Source organism: Falco rusticolus, chromosome Z (assembly GCF_015220075.1).
Source record: "Falco rusticolus isolate bFalRus1 chromosome Z, bFalRus1.pri, whole genome shotgun sequence".
NCBI classification, from domain to species: Eukaryota; Metazoa; Chordata; class Aves; order Falconiformes; family Falconidae; genus Falco; species Falco rusticolus.
The window spans coordinates 54405356-54423781 of NC_051210.1; the positions used below are offsets into that span (position 1 = coordinate 54405356).

The 18426-nt window shown below is 37.9% G+C and overlaps 1 protein-coding gene across 15 annotated transcripts in view; it reads right to left on the reverse strand.

Annotated features, from left to right (window-relative positions):
* Positions 1-18426, reverse strand: part of JAK2 (Janus kinase 2) — a 91716-nt gene that overhangs the window by 44110 nt on the left and 29180 nt on the right. For 10 of the 15 annotated variants that reach the window (XR_005102060.1, XR_005102059.1, XM_037374501.1 and 7 more), the window contains 2 exons: positions 12070-12214; positions 7106-7356 (listed from right to left, as the gene is read on the reverse strand). Coding sequence is in view for 13 of the 15 variants with exons in the window: in XM_037374501.1 (XP_037230398.1) it covers positions 7106-7325 (220 nt within the window). In the remaining 2 variants the exon portion in view is untranslated. Of the gene's footprint in view, positions 1-7105; positions 7357-12069; positions 12215-12524; positions 12550-15053; positions 16170-16653; positions 16678-16854; positions 17271-18426 lie in introns of those variants that run through there. The other 5 variants (XM_037374506.1, XM_037374504.1, XM_037374508.1 and 2 more) reach the window with 5 other exon arrangements.

Sequence of the window (18426 nt, forward strand, 5' to 3'; positions counted from 1 at the left end):
ACATTACAGACCCACCCCAACCCACCACCCCCCTCTCAAGAAAAACAAACCAAAAAACTCATATGCAAATCATATCATTGCCATTTTGAAACTTTTAACTAAGCAAGGAACATGACTTTGGAATTACACCTACGAATCAGAAATGTTGGCATTAAGGGAAAAAAAGAAAAAATCCTCTTTGCTGTCTGTCTTCCTATGTATGAAACGTAAACTGTGCACTCATCCATCCCTCATACTTTAGCACATGTAATTCCAAATGGTAGCTTTTACCTTTCACTGCCAGTGCTCCGTGACATATAAATCATAAAGGGTTTTTCAAGAAAAGGAGTTACCCTTTTTTTTCTCCCCCTTAAGAATTATGCATTTGTGCCAGAATATTGCTACATTTCAAAAAGTTCAACAATTATACATATAGAGCAAACACCCTTATAAGAGTCTTAAAAATTGTCCTCAAAGATCTGATGAAAGCAGAGAGGCCAGAAATGTCTCTTTTCATGTAATTCTTACTAGCACTATTAATTGCAGGGACTTTTCAAGTGAATGATAATTGCAGTATTTAAGTGTTTTCTTTGGAAGCAATGAAAACCAAGACTGGGGGTGGGACTGATGAGGAATCAAAGTCTTCTGATGAAGCCCTGACCTGTCAACAATAGTGAAAATTTCTGAGAAATGTATTTTCCACACAAGTGAAATCAGAAAAGCTGTTCACACAGGTACTAAAAAGCCTCCCCTGGATTTCTGCACTGCATTAACCATGCTATCCAATCAATCAATAATTAATTAGGAGAGGAGAGTGACTCAAGACGTAATAAAAGCAGAATTGTTCTACATTTTGCTTCTCTAAGCAAGAGCTAGTGAATAAATTTCCTGCACTACTGAAAAGACAAAAACATGACAATCTATTGGCAATCGTTTTATTTAGTATGTAAGGCTAAACAAGGGAGCCTCATAATGCTACACAGACAGTCAAGTAACATTATGAAAGGCTGTAACACAGAAGTTTATTCCTCAAACTTCTACTTCAAGCCTAAAAAAAGAATGAGGTGCATAGTTTCTTCTTTTCCTCGTTGTGATTTTAGAGCTCCACGTCCAGACAAGTTGCACTACTTCATTCACCCTGAAGCAGTTGAAGTTTTTCTGTACTTCTTCCTTGAATGACATTATGTACCCTCTCACCTATACAATATGCTTTCATTATGTGAAGTCCCTCTAAAGAAAAAAAACAACCAGAAACTGTGCATCACAAAAAGCTATTATGAAATGTCGAAGCCATGCACAGTCTGCAGTAGAAATACTCCTATGAAATTGTCAGTTCAAGCATATAAAAAGTCATTAGACACATACATATGAAAGCAATTAGATGCATGGAGTTGATGATTAAAAACAATTTTCAAAGTCTAATACAAACATTAGTCAGTACTCACACATACCTGTCAAGTAAACTATCTAACACTTAAAAAGTCTTGCACATACCAGATAGAAAACTGCTTGGTTTTTTACATAAAAATATTACTTTCCCTCATCTTTCATACAAACTGGAGACTTACTGAACTCTGACACCACATTCAATGTATTTATCCTATCAACAAAGTGTTTTCTGCGCAGTTCATCAAAGCACGTGTTTCCTTTCTTGGCAAAGCAGAATTGCCCATAATTCTGACTAATTAATTCCTCACCTTGGGGCGGGGAGGGGAGCCAGCAGTGTGTTGTGTGCAGATTTTCAGGAAAGCCAACACTTCAGAAAAAAACAAAACACACACACACACACCAAGCCCCCACAATGGGCAGTTATAATCAACAATAACTCTAAGCCACGTGTATTCTGGAAATTCCACAAGTTAAGTATAAGTCTGCTTAAAATCATTCAGCTACTAACAAGGAAACTCCTCTGAACCACACAAGCGAAGAGGTACTACCATCACCACAATCATCACATTATGCAACACAGTTGCTCCCTTGAAAATGTTTGCAGACACTGTCAGTGGTTAGTCACGCTGAGTGTTTTGAAACAGTGTTTTTACTTCGGTATAATTAAAAATCTCTGTGGTCTTAGGGCTTTCTGGGTGGCACCAACAGTCTTCAAGGAAAGTACCGTGGAACTTTCAATCTATTTGCAAAGCAGATGGGTGGGAATGAAAAGGTTCCAAAGCAGAGTTTCAGGTTATCAACAGTAAAAAAAAAAACAAAAACAACAAAAACCAACGAACAGAACTAACACATACTGAAGCCAACAGATTCAAGTGTTTTATTAACTTGTAGCCACCTGTAACTCAGCAACCCAGTCACGATTATCAAACTGGTTCCCTTTTGGGATTCCAGTTCCCTTAGAAGTTATGAGTTCAGGGTTTAATGGTCTTAACAGAGCGGGAGGGGCGAAAGCAGAAAACAAAGCTGTCGAAGGAGATTAATCAAGTCAGAAACATCCTACAGAAATTTAGGGTTCATATACACCAGGGGGACAAGTAATGACAGAAATGCAAGGTGCTAAACAAAACTATGCTCCTTGGTTGCCTTTGCCAAAACATTTTTCAGTGTGCTATTTAAATGTTACAGTTTCATTTAAAGTCACCAGCTCTGCATACTTTCTAATTTATTAAGATTTTCAAGAACACGGAACAAATTTATTTGGCTAACACCAAAGCAATGCTTTACTTATAAATGTAAATCACAGTTAAAACATTTACCAAATCACTTATCTATGTAATAGAAAAATATCTTCTTTTTTAACTTTGTTAACTTAAATTCAGTAACAATTTGGATTATACAGACAAGTGTTGCACATATTTTTTACTCATACTATTCAGCTGATGAATAAATCAAAAAATTGTTAAAAAGTTTTCAGATGTTCCCATTGGTCTGTATCTGATTTACCTATACCACAACAAAAATCAGCTCATGTTATTTTCAATTACATCTGCTAATTTTTTAACACAGATTTCTACATTTTCTTCATAACTTACACTGAGTAAAACCAAAATTATAAACAAAGTTTATAGTCATTTATTAGTTCTCTAAAATACCACATCAAGCTTTCATTATCACTCTTTCGCACCAGCTCTAGTGGCTTTCCTGAGCTACTACTTGCATTCAAATGGCCTTCAGTGCTTGATAGTTTTATAGACAGATTGTAAACACATAGGAAACAGCTTAAAATTTCATTTAAGATTATTTGAAAGAGTGGAGAAAATAAAAGGGTTTAAAACCACGATTTAGGAAAATAAGTCACAGATACTGAGTTTAAAAGACACATCTAACACAATGGTTCTGTAACCTCCAGAACAATTTCTCCATCATATTTCACTTCCACCATCAGTTAGCTCCTCTAACACCACTTTCTCTCTTTGGCTGAGCACAAATGCTTCCCCTGGTTTTGGTGTGACATTTGTAATTTTTTTATATGACAATTAACATACTGATTAGCATACAAGAGCTCAACAATGACAGTGACTAGTCAATTTAAACTTAATTTCAAGACACTTCATTCTTGCATTTCTGTTTAGAAAACGTGATATTCAGTTTCATGTTCAGACAGTTTTCTATATAAAAACATGAACCTACAAAAAATTTTGTATTTATTATATTTTTCCAAAACCGGAAAGTTATTTTTAAATAAAGTAAGAAACTGCTTAGCTTCTGCATGCATACCTCAAACTGGCATGCAATTACAGAATAATATTTAGACAGACTACTATTTATATAGCCAATACATGCCATATACAAGAGATCTAAAGTCAAGTCGGCACAGACTGGAAATCCTTCAATCGTTTGAACTGTGCAAAAGGATCATAACAATACTGTCTCTCTGACTGCCAATATTGCCTAGATCCAGTCCTGCTTGCCACTCGTAACATCCAGTCATAATTCAATGCAACCAGCTTCGCTATCAACAGTCAGACCAGAGAGAAAGTTCATTAACAATTACCAAGTTGTTATATTTCAGACATGCCTACTATCTGAACCACTCTCCTCTTTCTATGAATAAGAATACTTCATAAAGAGGAGTCTTGCCAACATAAACATTACTTGACTGTACAAGGTTTGCAGACCTACATTTCTGCTGTACATCCACAAAACCTCCTAGAAAAACCAGAAAATAAGAAGTGATACTTCATGATTTAAGCACTAACAACTTTCACAAAAGGGAACAAAAACTTGCAGCCATTTCAGCCTTATCCACCAACTTAGAAAGAAATGAAGTTAAAAATTCCTTTGAAAAAAAGGTTTTATAATACTGTCATAGTAGCTGCTAAGAAATCACTCTTCAGCAGACTTTGTCTACCTCAGCTCTAGAAGGATAAAGGCCCAACTTCATAAATTATTTTATTTATACAAATAATCAAATATACAAAGTCACTACTGATATACTTTAGAAACCCTGGTGAAGAATGCTGAAACAATAGAAAAATATAAGAACTCGATAAGGAGTACCATTCATAGAAAATTATTTTTAAAACAGTCAAGTATAAGAGGATGCATCTAAGAGCTAGGTACTAGCCATAAAAGCAAAACAGAAACTGGTACCCTAAAGAGGCAGAAGACTTGAGAAGGATTGGTGAGGTCAGACAAAAAGCAATAGAGTATGAAGTCTTCAGATTATGTCACAGGAAACAAGACTAACTGGATTTGTGCATTAGCAAGGACTGGATCTTGTATGTCTCTGATGTGGGTGAGAACAGTATCATCCAGGCGGCACATTTTCCTGGGAAACTGGTGATAGTGCAGAAGGCAGCCAAAAAATTAAAACAGTTAACAACATTCAAGCTAAAGGAATCAACCTATTTAATCAGGTTTTAACAAAAAGACAACCTAAAGGTAATTTGATTATAGCATATAAATATCTCCCTAAGGTTGATGGGGAAAGGATGGGGATGGGGAAAGGAGAAGAAAAACATAAATTGAACAAACTTCTGAAAACTGAAGTAAGGAATATTTAGAATAGAGAAAAAGGAAGGAAAAACGTGGACAGACCAGCAATAACAGTAGAAACGGCTAATACAACTACCAAGGTAGTTACTATTCCAGTGAACTCAGACTAGATTGGGAGATTTTCTGGAAGGTGAGCTTTAACTAACTGATTCATTAGAAGACTAACTGAAATATTTTCAGTTAGTGTTCAGATGACTTGTTATTGCCCTATCACACAAAAAAATAATCTAGTCAGATAGGAAGCAAAGGAAGCAAGGCACATGAGATCATGGTTGACGATACAGTATGTTCGTTCAAAGACCCCATTATTTTGAAAATACTGAAGCTCTCATCAGTTTAATATTCTGGCAAGTCAGTATATGAACTTCTAAGTTAAAGAAGCAAGTTTTCCCATTACTATCTAGTAAAACTGGTCTCTGGTTTCACTCCCTCAGCAATATCCTCAGTGATTACAACAGTATTTATTTTCATTAAGTACATATTTAACTATCACCTAACATAAAAATGCAGTACCACTTTAACACTCAGGAAGTGAAGAACCTTCACTTCCTGCCATGCCCCAAGCCTTATACACCTTTACATGCTGTACCTGAAAGTCTGAACTAAGACAAACCTAACAGAGGCAAAACTGAAGCCCCAAAATCATGGGCACCAGTGCTAAGAAATCGGTCTTTATTACAGAAATGAGTACGGGCATATTTTCTAAAGCAGAGAGACAATACTTCTCTTTTTTTTCCTTCAACTGGAGAAAAGACACTATAGAACCTTGGGGACACAGTGAAAGATAACGTTAACTTGAAGAACACTCCCAGGTCCATCTGTCAAACTCAGACCTACAAGTTAATTACAGCAGCAAAATCTCACATGGCTGGAACTTTGCAGACCTCTGAATACCATACCCGCTTCCTCATGGTCCCCCAGAATTAATCCCAGGCAGTGCTTCTGCTGAATGCGTATGTGCTTATCTCCATAAAGATCTAATATTACATGAAAAGCAGCTCTGCAAGACTTGGATCTTAGACTCTGCCATGCCTAAAGAACTCCAACAAACACAGCTTAAACCCAGAGGAATCTTTGTGAAACTAGCATATACAAGCAAATTATCAACTCACAGAATGCAATTCAGTCAGTAGAAGACATTCAACAGCACAGAAAAAACTGACAGATTGCTCACAGAAGTATTAAAACCATATTTTGTAACAGTATAGCAATCAAAGGACAAAATCACTAAGATATAAGATGTTCGGAGATAACAAAATGTACAGAGTCAGCAGCTTCATATTTGTGATCCACTGAAAAATAAAGATTTGGAATTACAAGCCTTTCTTTTAAATTCATTTATACCTGAAATGCGGCATTTGGAAAGCTAAAAGCCAAATCCAGCTTTGTACCACTGACAGTTCAAAATAAGATATAGGGTGACTCTGTGTACATATGCTTGTGTGCATATATGCATGAGAAACAAGAAAAGAACTGCTTTAATTTATTGGAATTTATTTTTTTTTTAAGGCACAAATTAAACTTGCTTTTCCAATGAAAGAAAGACACCTTCACAAAAAGAATATTTGAATTATTTTACTATGGGTTTCACCACCTGTTCATGTTAAACTTTGAGTAAATGTAACAATTCAAAGGCATTGTTACATATAAATACGGCTTCTCTATTTCAAATATACTACCTTGTCACTCACTTTATTTCTTAAATGATTACAAAAAGCATTGACCACACAGTCACAAGCAGTCATGTTGTATTTAATAGAAGAGTTTCCATGTGCAAAATGATTAAGCATGTATAATATACAATACATGCATAATCTCCAGGATCAATCTGTGTTTGCAGGCTCACATCAGAATGTAACTCAAGCTATTTCCTTCTGCTGTGATTTAACTATCCAAACTATACCTCAGCTCAATGAAAGAAAAATTCCAGGTAAAGGATAGTATACCCTTAAATTATTTGAAAAAAGATGGCAGTCACCCAATTATAATCTCAGTTTCACTACCATTCTGACAAGGGACAGTTTTGCAGCCTGGTGCTGTACTTCTGAAAGAATGGACAGGTTAGCATTTCAGTTAAAATGGCACCATTTTGATGAGCTCTGAATTATTAAAAACTTTCTTGCATTAAGTTGAACTTCACTCCTTCGTTAGGAAAACAATTAGGTGCATACATACTTACCACAGGCTTTACAGGCAACAGCACAAATCTCTTCTGCAACATATTCTCCAGCAGGAAACTGAAGGTAATCTCCTCCTGTCTTCCCAGGAGAATGATAAAGGTACACTTGAAGTAACGGTTCTGTCTGCTTGGGTGCATTGGTATTCCCATGGATGTCACCATTCTGGTGGACAGTAGAAGTTGCTGTACCTTCCATATTTGTCATTGTAAGACAGGCCATTGTTTGGTTTGGTTCTTTTCAGAGCATTTGCCTAGAAGAAACGTAAGGAGTACTTCTTGACTAACTGTATCTGCTGGGTTTGCTTGTAATACTGCTATTTAATGATAGTACTGTTCGGACACAGTAAAAATGGTAAGCTGACAACAGGAGAATGGCTTAGAATGTTTACTAAAAGTTGAGTTTTTCTTTTGTTTACTACACAGCCCTAGTCTGAAAAGTAACAGACTCTACAGACAGGAAAAAGAAGATACTAACTGGGAGTCCAGCTAGAGGATTTATTACCTTTAACTGGATTTTAGACACCATGTGCTCACCTGCCCAATTGAAACATGTTAATGAAAACTGAAAGTCAAAATAATCCCTTCAGTGACATCTGTGTAACTCATTATATTCCCAGTCTAAAAGCAAAAGCTGCACCAAGAACATACAAGACAGAACTGCCTAGGTCACAAACTGGTGCCGATGAAAATAAGGGTAGGAATAGCACCTCTCAGCTGAGTTTTAGTCTTAAGCAGACACTTAAAAGAAAACGTGCTGAGGTGAGACTCTTAAGTAAGCAGACTTGTTTTGTATCTACAAATGGGAGGACTTCTAAGACCTCTTCTCTGATAAATGTAATCAAAGAAAAGAAGAGACTAAAACCCCAATATATTACCATATATATTTGATAATGCAAAAACACCACCAGGTTTTTTTAACAAGTGAGACTGACAGCATATTCCACATGTCAGCTGAAGACTGTCTTTAGTGTGACTCCATCATAATTTTAGTCAGTATAATCCATGCTTAAAATAAAAGTTTTGACCATGGTCTATAAGGCTTGCTTTTACTAAAATTGATAGCAAGTAACTACTACTTGGAATTCAGCATTTCATATTTTGAAAAAAGCGGAACAGGTCTAAACAAGACATCAGTTATAAAGATTTGATCACTGATTTGATTCAGTGTTTTGGGCTGCAATAAAGTCTCCCCAGGGCTGCATTTTCTCCAGGCTGAACAACCTCAACTCTATCAGTCCTTCCTCAGAGGAGAGGTGTTCCAGCCCACTGAATCATTTTTGTGGCCCACCTCTGGACTCGCTTTTAATTGTCCGCACCTTCCTTGTGCTGGGGACCCAAGAGCTGGATGCAGGACTCCAAGTGGAGTCTCACAAGAGCAGAATCACATCTCTTGACCTGCTGGCCATACTTCTTTTTATATGATACAATTGGCTTTCTGGGCTGCAAGCACACATTGCCAGCTCATGTCTCATTTTTCATCTACCAGTATTCCCAAGTCCTTCTCTGCAGAGCTGCTCTCAACCCACTCATCTCCCAGTCTTACTGATACTGGGGATTACTCCATCCCAGGTGCAGACTTTGCACTTAGCCTTGCCAAACTCCACAAAGTTCACATGGGCCCACTTCTCAAGCCTGTCAAGGTTCCTTTGAATGGCATTCCTTTGCTCAAGCTCATCAGCTGCACTGCTCAGCTTGGTGTCATCCTCAAAATTGCTGAGGGTGCACTCAATCCTACTATGTGTTGTTGATGAAGATATTGAACAGATAATAAAGACACTGAACATGAAAATGTTATGGTTTAACTCAAACTATGGTTTAACTCATAAATATGTTTGTTTTGCATAGGCAGATGGGTGTTATAGTCTCTAAGTGCATTTTTCAACAGCTTTTGTTTATATTGAACTATGTCGCTTTATCATGAAAGAGCTGTTCAGAACTTGAGTTGTTTTTCTGCTCCTAACTACAATTACTGAGGAAGGGGTAAGTGTGTGACTACACATTTCTGTGGGCTAAAGATGATTTGTGCTAAAGAAATGGATCACAACAGTTAAGTCAGCAAAGGCTAAACGCCTTAAAGGAGGAAAACATTAACTTAATGAGCTACATGATAGACAAAAATAATCAATTACACATACATGAGTATAAAACTATGCTACCATGACGGTAATTCTGGGAGAAAGAAAAAAACCAACTACCATCACCATGAGAAAGGCGCATCATGTTATTTTCCAAACTAAGCAACACAAAGAGCCAGTGTATCACAGACCTACAAATCTGAATTTCGAGGTGCAAGCGTCACTCACACGATTCCCTGGGCTCTGATCTAGGGGGGTATATGGATTCCCTATGACTCGTTTATACAGCCAGCCACCTTTAAATGAGAAAATCTGTGCTTTCAGCTGCAAAAAGCAACACACAGGTAACAAGTATTTTCTTCAAATAAAATAACCACTACCTCCCTAGAGACACTGTATTTAAAAGATTTCTCACTACCTCAACAATATGCAAGATGTAATGTTTGTGCTTTACCACTTACTTATACAAAACATTCACAGCTCTAATGCCCAGAGGAAGGCTTCTTTAATTACCACAGTAATTTTTCTAAAATACTCTAACATTAACCCTTTGTAGAATACAACCTTCACCTGAACCGACAGATCCTTTGTGGTGGTTTGACCAAGCTGCTCTATCGCTACCCTCCTCCGCAGGATAGGGAGTGGGGGAGAAAATAAGATGAAAAAACTTGTGGGCCAAGATAATGCTTCCCATCAGCAATGTTCAGCCACCTCCCAGGAAGCAGGGCTTCAGTAAGCATAACAGTTGCTTTGGAAGGCAAATGTCACAAATAACAAATGCCCCCCTTTCTCCTCCTTTCTTTTAGCTTTATTGCTGAGCAGACACCATATGGTATGGAATACCCCTTTGGCCAGTTTGGGTCAGCTGTCCTAGCTACATCCCCTCTCAAGACCTTGCCAACCCCCAGCCTCCTGGTGAGGTGGGGAATGTTAGACATCCCTGATGCTGTGTGAGCACTGCTCAGGGACAGCCAAACCATTGGTGTGTTATCACCACCTTTCTGGCTACCAATACAAAGCACAGCAGCCCTCATACTGCTGTGGGAAAATTAACTCCATCTCAGACAGACCCAACACACCTTTCATCTTGGTCACTTGGTATTATGTCTTATCCAAGCAGAAATACTGCTTACAGAACCTAAGTGAAAACCTGGCCAACTTCAAAAGCGAACTCAACAGACATGCTTGTGCCTAGCTCTCCTTCATAAAGCTTGTGTACTTCCAAATACATTTGCCGTATCAGAAAACCCTCACCATTCCCACCTTGTTGCTATATAAAAAACTCCATAAACCAAGCAGGGAACCTTACTTTATCATACCTAAGAATGTGAAGTATCAACAAAGTGCAGTAAAAAAAGCAAAGTAAATACTGCAACAGAATACTCAACTCTTTTTGTTGCACTAATTTCAAAGGTTCCATGAGACAATGAGAATAATCTCCAGAGACACTATTTATATAATTGTATTACCACCTCAATCTAAATAATTTTCAAGTTTCAAGTTCATCTTTTATGTCAAAGTGCTGATGAAATCGATAGGTGAGAGCAAGAAATATCCCCTAAATCAGTTGCTTGACTGAAAACCAGAAAACATATTTTCTTGGCCTTTGCCCTATACATCCAAGTATAGCTTCACATGTGCAATAACTGCAACACACAATCACCACTCGGCAGCGGTGTGAAAGAGCTCACCATCAACAAAACTGCCTTCACCTGTACTTCTTAGCAGACAAGCCTTCAGCTGGATACGCTGTGTATTCCTTTCTTTGCTCCATCCAGAGACCATTGCCCCAGCACAACAGAAACATTACACGTGGCAAAAAAACCGTAATTTCTGCTCATCCAGAGTATTTAAAATATGACCTATTCTTTTGACCATTGTAAAAGTTGAGCAATTTGAGACTAAATATACCGGGAAGACATTAATCTACCTGTTCCCAGAACATATTTGACTATCATTTTCTGGGGTATACAGAACATATTTGTCATCATACTGTAATTCAAAAGAATTTCTGTTTGTGTAAACAATGTAAACATTCATGTAAAGAATTCCCATAGTTGTATAAATGAATTTAATACATCCAGAATAGCAAGTTACCCACAGTACCGCAGAGGTATTGTCTGCCAAAAAGGAGCTAGGCCTACACAAATCTGAAGGTCAATGTTTGACATAATCAAGACTCAGTGAAAGTGAAAAATGGCCTGTCCATTTATCCACATTAACAAGAATGTGTAATAAAATCTGGAACATAAACATCTTGATCTAGAGATCAAAGCTATTAACTATAAAAGCTCTGATTCTGATGCTAATGAACAGAGTATTTGATCCAATAGGATTATTTTAATGTCCCTAATCTGGATAATATTTCAAGTTACAGCTTCTAAAGGATGAGATTAATCATTCCCCGTATTGCTCTAAGCACAATCACCAGCACCTACAACGCAACATGTTTGTATTGTCACTGTCTGTACCTCCAATGCATCTGAGGACTAATTTTACCAGCCACATCAGACTGTACTAGTTCATATGGTTCTTTTCAAGTCAACCAGGAAGAAATTAATGAGACTGAAACCTACCACTTATGCAAGAAATTTCATTAAAATGTGAAGGACATACAAAATCCTGATGATTTAATAATACACAGCATTCACAGCCCCATTCAGAACAATTTTTTTGTTGTTGTTCTTGCAGACAATTTGAGCTATGGTGTCTACCAGTTTTGTAAAATCTAAACTCTCTTCTTGAAAATAATCCTCCACCACCTTTAGTTGGGGTTTGGTTTTTGTTTTTGTTTTTGTTTTTAACCCATACCACTTCAAACATGCAACTTTGGAGGTTCAAACATCAGAGCATTGTCTCACTACAGATAAATCCCCAACTGTTAATTACCTTTTATCACTTGAGAAATCTCTGTATGAAACATGAGTGTGATGAAGCCCTTTAAATAAGCACATCACAAGTCACCCACTTGCTGCTGGTACTCACAGGAGGTCAGACAAAGCAGGCACACAAGCAGTGGTGGAACATAGTGTACCTGTAATAAAAACATACTTAACATTAAAAAAAAGTTAAAGGCTGTGACCAATACATAATGCATCATTACTGAAGAATTCAAATCTGTGTTTAAGTACAGACAGAATGATCCACTCCTGATTTGAACAAATTCCCATCGTCTTTGCCAATAACTTTTTGAATTATTTTTTTTAAATACAAAGTTCATTAAAAAAAAAAAAACCCCACACATTTTTTTGGTACTGACACTGCTCTTCAGTTCTGGCAAGAAGCTGGTGTATGAAACAGACACCTGACTTGAAATATAATTACCAATACTGTTTTGCACTCACCATGTTTTTCTTTTCTGTAAATACAGTATCAGTTTAAGAAAACTGCTGATGGCATTACATGAAGAAAAGAGAAACAAAAAAGAAAAAGTATTTACAAAAAGAGACATGGTATGTTTACTTCATGTAGGAACACTCCCTTTAGGCAGAACAATTACTCTATTTGAAAACTGACAACAGGCACCCACTACAATTCATGTGGAAGTTAACAGCAACTGTCTGATAGCAGGAACAACAAGGGCACGCCCACCCCTGCTCACTTTGCACAATATTTCCGTGGTTGCAAGAAACACCATTTGAAAGCACTTATAACACAACAGCAGCTTCCTGTACCAGCAAAAAAAATGATAAATTCTATGTTTTGACCCTCTCAACATTGAAAAGGGCCCACTAGAGAAGCAAAAATGAACCTTAAAAGTCAACAGAGTTGAAAAAAAATAAAATGGAAGTTCAAAGGAGGCAGAATTCAGACAGGGAGAGCTCTGCGAGTTTTGTATTGGACAGAAACCTCCCTGGGTAGGAGAGAAGGAAATCAACAGTTTCCTCAGCACCATGTGCTGTGTCTACTGAGCATATCATCAATTCCCCAAGAAAAAGCGACCCATCTCAATGAGCACTAAATTCAGCTTCTCTTCCCACAGAAGTCTGACTGTTACAGCAATGATTAGTGTTTCTCCCCTTGCAATACTGGCTTTAGAGTAATCAGGTTTGCCTTGTTTGGACAGCTGTGTGTTTTGTATGCACCTCCAGGGATTCTCCTTCAAATGCTGTCTAGCCAGCTAATTAAGATCTGATCCAAAGCCCAGTACAATCAATGCAAGTTTTCCAGACCTGTATTCAAGCACTGGAGGGCCGGAGAGGGGTTTGTTTGGGGCAGAGCAGTCCATTGCTGACCTATGAGCACACATCGTATGCACACTGATCCGAGAGCACCAGCTTCAAACGAAGCACAGAACCAACCACCTGCACATGCAGGTTTTAGATTAAGAGGCATTGCTGGGTATTCTAAATCAAATTATCTTCTATTTTAAACATACTGTTCCATGCTCAGAACTGCCTTGCATTCATCATTGCCAGTCAGGCTCCTGACTTTGAACAAAACTGCATGAAGATTTACCTGACTGTAGTTAATTATGTAGTTTTTCCATAAACCCCAGATCAACTGTGTAGCATCATTAGCTATATGAGACAGCTGCTACTGAACTTATGAGACAAAGCAGGTTAAGCTAAGGACGCAAATCACTTCTATTCTCTGCTTAGCAGAGCCCAGTGGAATAAGGGTCACGATATTTTGAATAAGCTCAGTGACACTACAGCTTGCATTTCAAATGCAAAAAGTGGATAAAGCAGTCTAGTATCAAGTCTATTCTTCTTCACATGACAAATGGATCAATGATCACTTGCTTATGAAAGAGCAGCTTATAGCTCTGGACAAAAAGCAAGGCAATTTGGATATTAAAAACTCCAAGCTGAACAGGCTCACAGTGGTTATAGTAACATCTCCCTACTTTTTTTTTTTGGTTGGTTGGTTGGGGTTTTTTTGAGAGTCAACCACTTTTTCTTCTGCACACATTTATAGACATATGTATTTATAGGATCTGGATCAATACCTTATAAAACCATTCAGTTCATATACAAACCATTACCTACATTCCTAGCTGTACCAACCTGACAGTGCACTATCTTGCCAGCAACCTAGCTCCCCCACTACCTCTTTCCCTCCTATTTGTTCAAGTCTACACCAGCTTACGTTTCTGGCAGCTGCAAGCATTTAAATGACCAATTTCAAAATGAACTAAGTCTAATGAAACTCTGTCAAAATAAATTAGTCAGTCTTCTCCAAGTTGCCATTATCTGCAAAATACACAATACAGAATGTTACGCAGAGGAGGCTCTAAAACCCGAAACAGTCACATCTCAGCAAGCCTTCAGAATTCCTATACAGTGAGTGTTTATTGTGCCTGTGTCACTATCTTGAATACTCTATTTACTAGCGAGAGGAGAAAGACCATAAAAGCATTTTCTGTTGACAAGTAAGGCCCTGAAGATATAGGTTGTCTCCCAACAACTCAACATGTTTGTTGCCAGTAGACTAGGACATCTTGAGTAAATTGAAGGTGACAAAAATGTGCACTTGCCATCTGCTTCCATCCTTCTTTCAAGGAATTTGAATCAACGTTGTAAAGATCAATTACAAAAGCCTTCGTAAGTAATGGTAGGTAGATGGTTAAGATTGTAGGTAAGAGTCTAGTAAAGACTCACAAAAAGTGCTAACAGGTCTTACAGTAGTCAGTAGTCATGGGAGAATATCACCAAGTTCTACAGAGACAAAAAACAAAAAACTGCAAAAAGACTCCAAAAGAATTTTCCCATTTTATCAACCATACATTAGTATCACACAAGGATTTTTAATATATCAAAATTTGAATGCACATGGTAGCAAGCAGATACAATAGCAAGATGACAGACTAACATATCAATGACAAAACATATGCTAAAAAACCTGGAGAGGTAAAGATAACGTTTGCTTACAGTTTTCACTTGGCAAACCACTGCGTGTATCAGCAGTTCAGCAAGAGTCCATAAACTTCTGCACAAGGAAAGAGTAATGATCCTGGCTTGATCCACTTGCACAATACACAGGGACTAAGTGGATAGAAGCTGTTAATATAAGGATTGTAATCTCTTCATTCTGATTAGAAATAAAAAAAATAGTATGATTTCTTACTTCTTCATAACAGAATGAAGCCCTTGCTCTAGCTTATCGCAGGAAGAACACTAATTGGGGGTGCTGTTGGGAAAGGACAATGTATCGTAGAAGCCGCAGAACCACAGTAACCTGCCAAGTAGGTAAGTTGCCAGAAAAGCAATAAAATGAAAGACCTGCCTACAAGCAACAGCTCTGCTTAGGTTCCATCAGAACTTTGACAAGTTGGTCCATATCTGCAAAACATTTCAATTTCACCATGCTGATAAATTTCAGCAAAAGACTATTTCATCAGAAAATTTCCAAGCAATTCAAATGGTTGCCCAATTGTTTTGGCAAAGATTATCTCCCAAGACAGTGGCATGTGAGGATCCTCAGTCCATTCAGGGCCACTATTATTCTGCACAGCCTTGTATGCACAGAGGACATAGGAAAAGTAGCCACTATGGGTTAGAAAGACCTTTTGTATAAAGCATGAAAAATGTCACCGATTTTCCATGATTCCTTTACTGGTATATCTCAAATTCTTGTAAAGTGATGTAATAAAAGACGACAACAGCAAAATTAGGACTAAGCGATATTTTCACAAATATGCCACATCATACTAGACTTTGTTTTGTGAACTGTAGTGAAAACTGAATTCTGCTTTATAACTCAGACCATAAATAAGGGTTAATTAGTAGCACATAGGTCTTCCTAAATTGATTATTTGATTTCTTTCAAAAAGACCTAAAAAAGGAGTTTCCAATGCTCATGTGTGCATGGAATGAATTAAGTCAACGTAAAAAGTGTTTCTGAGGATTGCTCATTACTTGTCTCATTCTGCCTTTGGCTTTTGGTTACAGAAAACGCAGAACCACTGCCCTACATTGAACAATCCAAGCACTGGTTTCTATTTAAAAACAACTACCAGTGAATTGACAAGACATTAAAAGACAATAAAAATGGGTTAAAAAAATCACATTTTGAAATATAAAATATATTCTAACTCACCACTGAAACAGAAAAAAAAATTCTATTAAAAGGCATTTTTGTTGAAAACACCATCTAGGCAAAAACCTCTTCAATGAACTCTAGAGAATATGTATGACAGTTATAGCTATACTCCATTAAGTTAAAATAAATATCGAAAGTGTAAACAAAAGCAAAAGTACAACAGCAACGTCAGCAAAGCAGTCTGTCAAATTGCTTGGCTTTCTTAAACATTGCAAGACTGAGATAGTGGGGACGCCATGCTAAAAGACACTTTTGAAAAAGCAAGGTATCCTTTTCCAAATGCAATTCCCAGTACCACAACCAAAACATGAACCAACAGTTGTTGCTACAGTACTGCACGGCCAACAAATAGCGCCCAACAGATGCAAAACAGATGCCAGTTTAGTAGATGCTGTCAAGCAGGCTACACGAAGCTATCAGAAGTCATACACGCTCCATGTTGCAGTCAGAGCGCTGAACAGCAGCACAGCAGACACCAGCTGTATCACAATGGAAAAGGCTTCAAAACTGTTACTTGTCTCTCAGCCTCCAAAGACCTGTCATTTTTCTTGTGGCAGGCAGGGATCTCTCAGGTAAATGTCTGCTCTCAACAGCTTTAACTGTGGAAGAAAGAGAACAGCCAAGACCCACCACTTGCCATAGTTTGGTACTTCTGAAGGGTGTCAGACCTTCAATTAAGTTCTTTATCCTCTTCAGCTATGGGAGTGCGCTAGAGCCGAGTCTATAAAAAAAGGTATCTTCCAGGCAAATAACAACGCAACAGTTTAATCAAGTGGAGTTATATCCTGGTAGAAAATACAAGGTTCTCTTCCTTTGCAGAAGATAAAGGGTTTCTCACAGCAAATGTTTCTGTGAGGGAAAACAAACATAACTCTTTCCAGTTGCCATTGGCTATTAGGATAAATTGCCCAGTTTGTGGTTGTTCAGGAAGTTTTCCTGAGACGTGGATTTTAAAAAGTTAAACCCATTTGGACTTTCCCTCTGAATTCTGTCATCTCTGTTTTCTTGCCCTCTTATCTCACTTCCCCAGTCTGGCAACTTCCCTCCTCAGAGGTTAATAAAACTACTGCCCCTACAGTAACTGTCATGTGGTGTTTACACTGTTTGCAGAAACTCACGAGGGCTGAAGAGCTAGAATTTTCTTCCCCAAAACCAGGAGTAATTATGTGGCAGAAGGAAGGGCAGTGACACTACTAGTCTCCTGCAGGCAAGGAGGAGGTGCACAGGAGGATGAAGAACCAAAGACAAGACAAAGTGTCAAAACAACACTTAAAAACCACCTTTCCCCTCCATGGGTTAAGCCACTTTTGTGGCTCATTCTCTTCCAACACAGCTTGAATTTAATATCATCAGGAAAAAAAAAAAAGGGGGGGTGGGGGATGGGGGGTGCGAAACAGGAATGAATTAAATATAGAAAGATCCTGATTACTGGCCGAGTATCAGAAGAGCTTAAAAAAACCCTGTTACCCAAACCTCAAAGATGGATTAAAGAAATTTGCAGTCACCTTATGTATAGTGAGAAATAATTGCACAGAACAGTATCTCTATGTCTCTTTGCCATATTACTCTACATAAAAAGGTGTCTCCAGTTTCAGCAACCAGAACATCTGACAGAGACTACTCCTCTCTGTCAAACTTCCAAACATCTACCTTTAGAGATTAAAAGTACACTTTACAATTTACCATACAGGCTAAAGTACCATGGAGATTATAATCACAACCCCAACTACCTTTTCTGCCTCCAAAAAGAGAAAACAAAAAAAGATCCACTACGTTCCTCACAATATTTGTGATGTCCACCCTGCTGTTCTCTGTGTTCTTTGTTTTCTTTCCTCTCTCAGTTTTCACCACCTGACAAAAGCAAAGGGTAAAGTGGTCTTGGAAAAGAACACTGCATAATATGCTGCATGATAAAACACGCACGACCCTGCTTCCTCTAACATTTTCCAGTGAAAAATGTGGGGGAAGGCAAGGCTAGTATATGTGAGTCATCAAAAATGTGAAAACATCTGGATAAATGAAGTTATTCCCTTCCTTCTGTCCCAGCTTTTACACTATCTGAAGCGAATCCGAAAACACAGCAAATTAGCCCTTTGCTGAAATAACTGTCAGCATGCAAACAGGATAACCTTTAAGTCAGGGTTAACCAGCAATCTCTACTGAACAGCCAAGGGCAGTAGGTGCCAGTGTCTCCTTTGGACT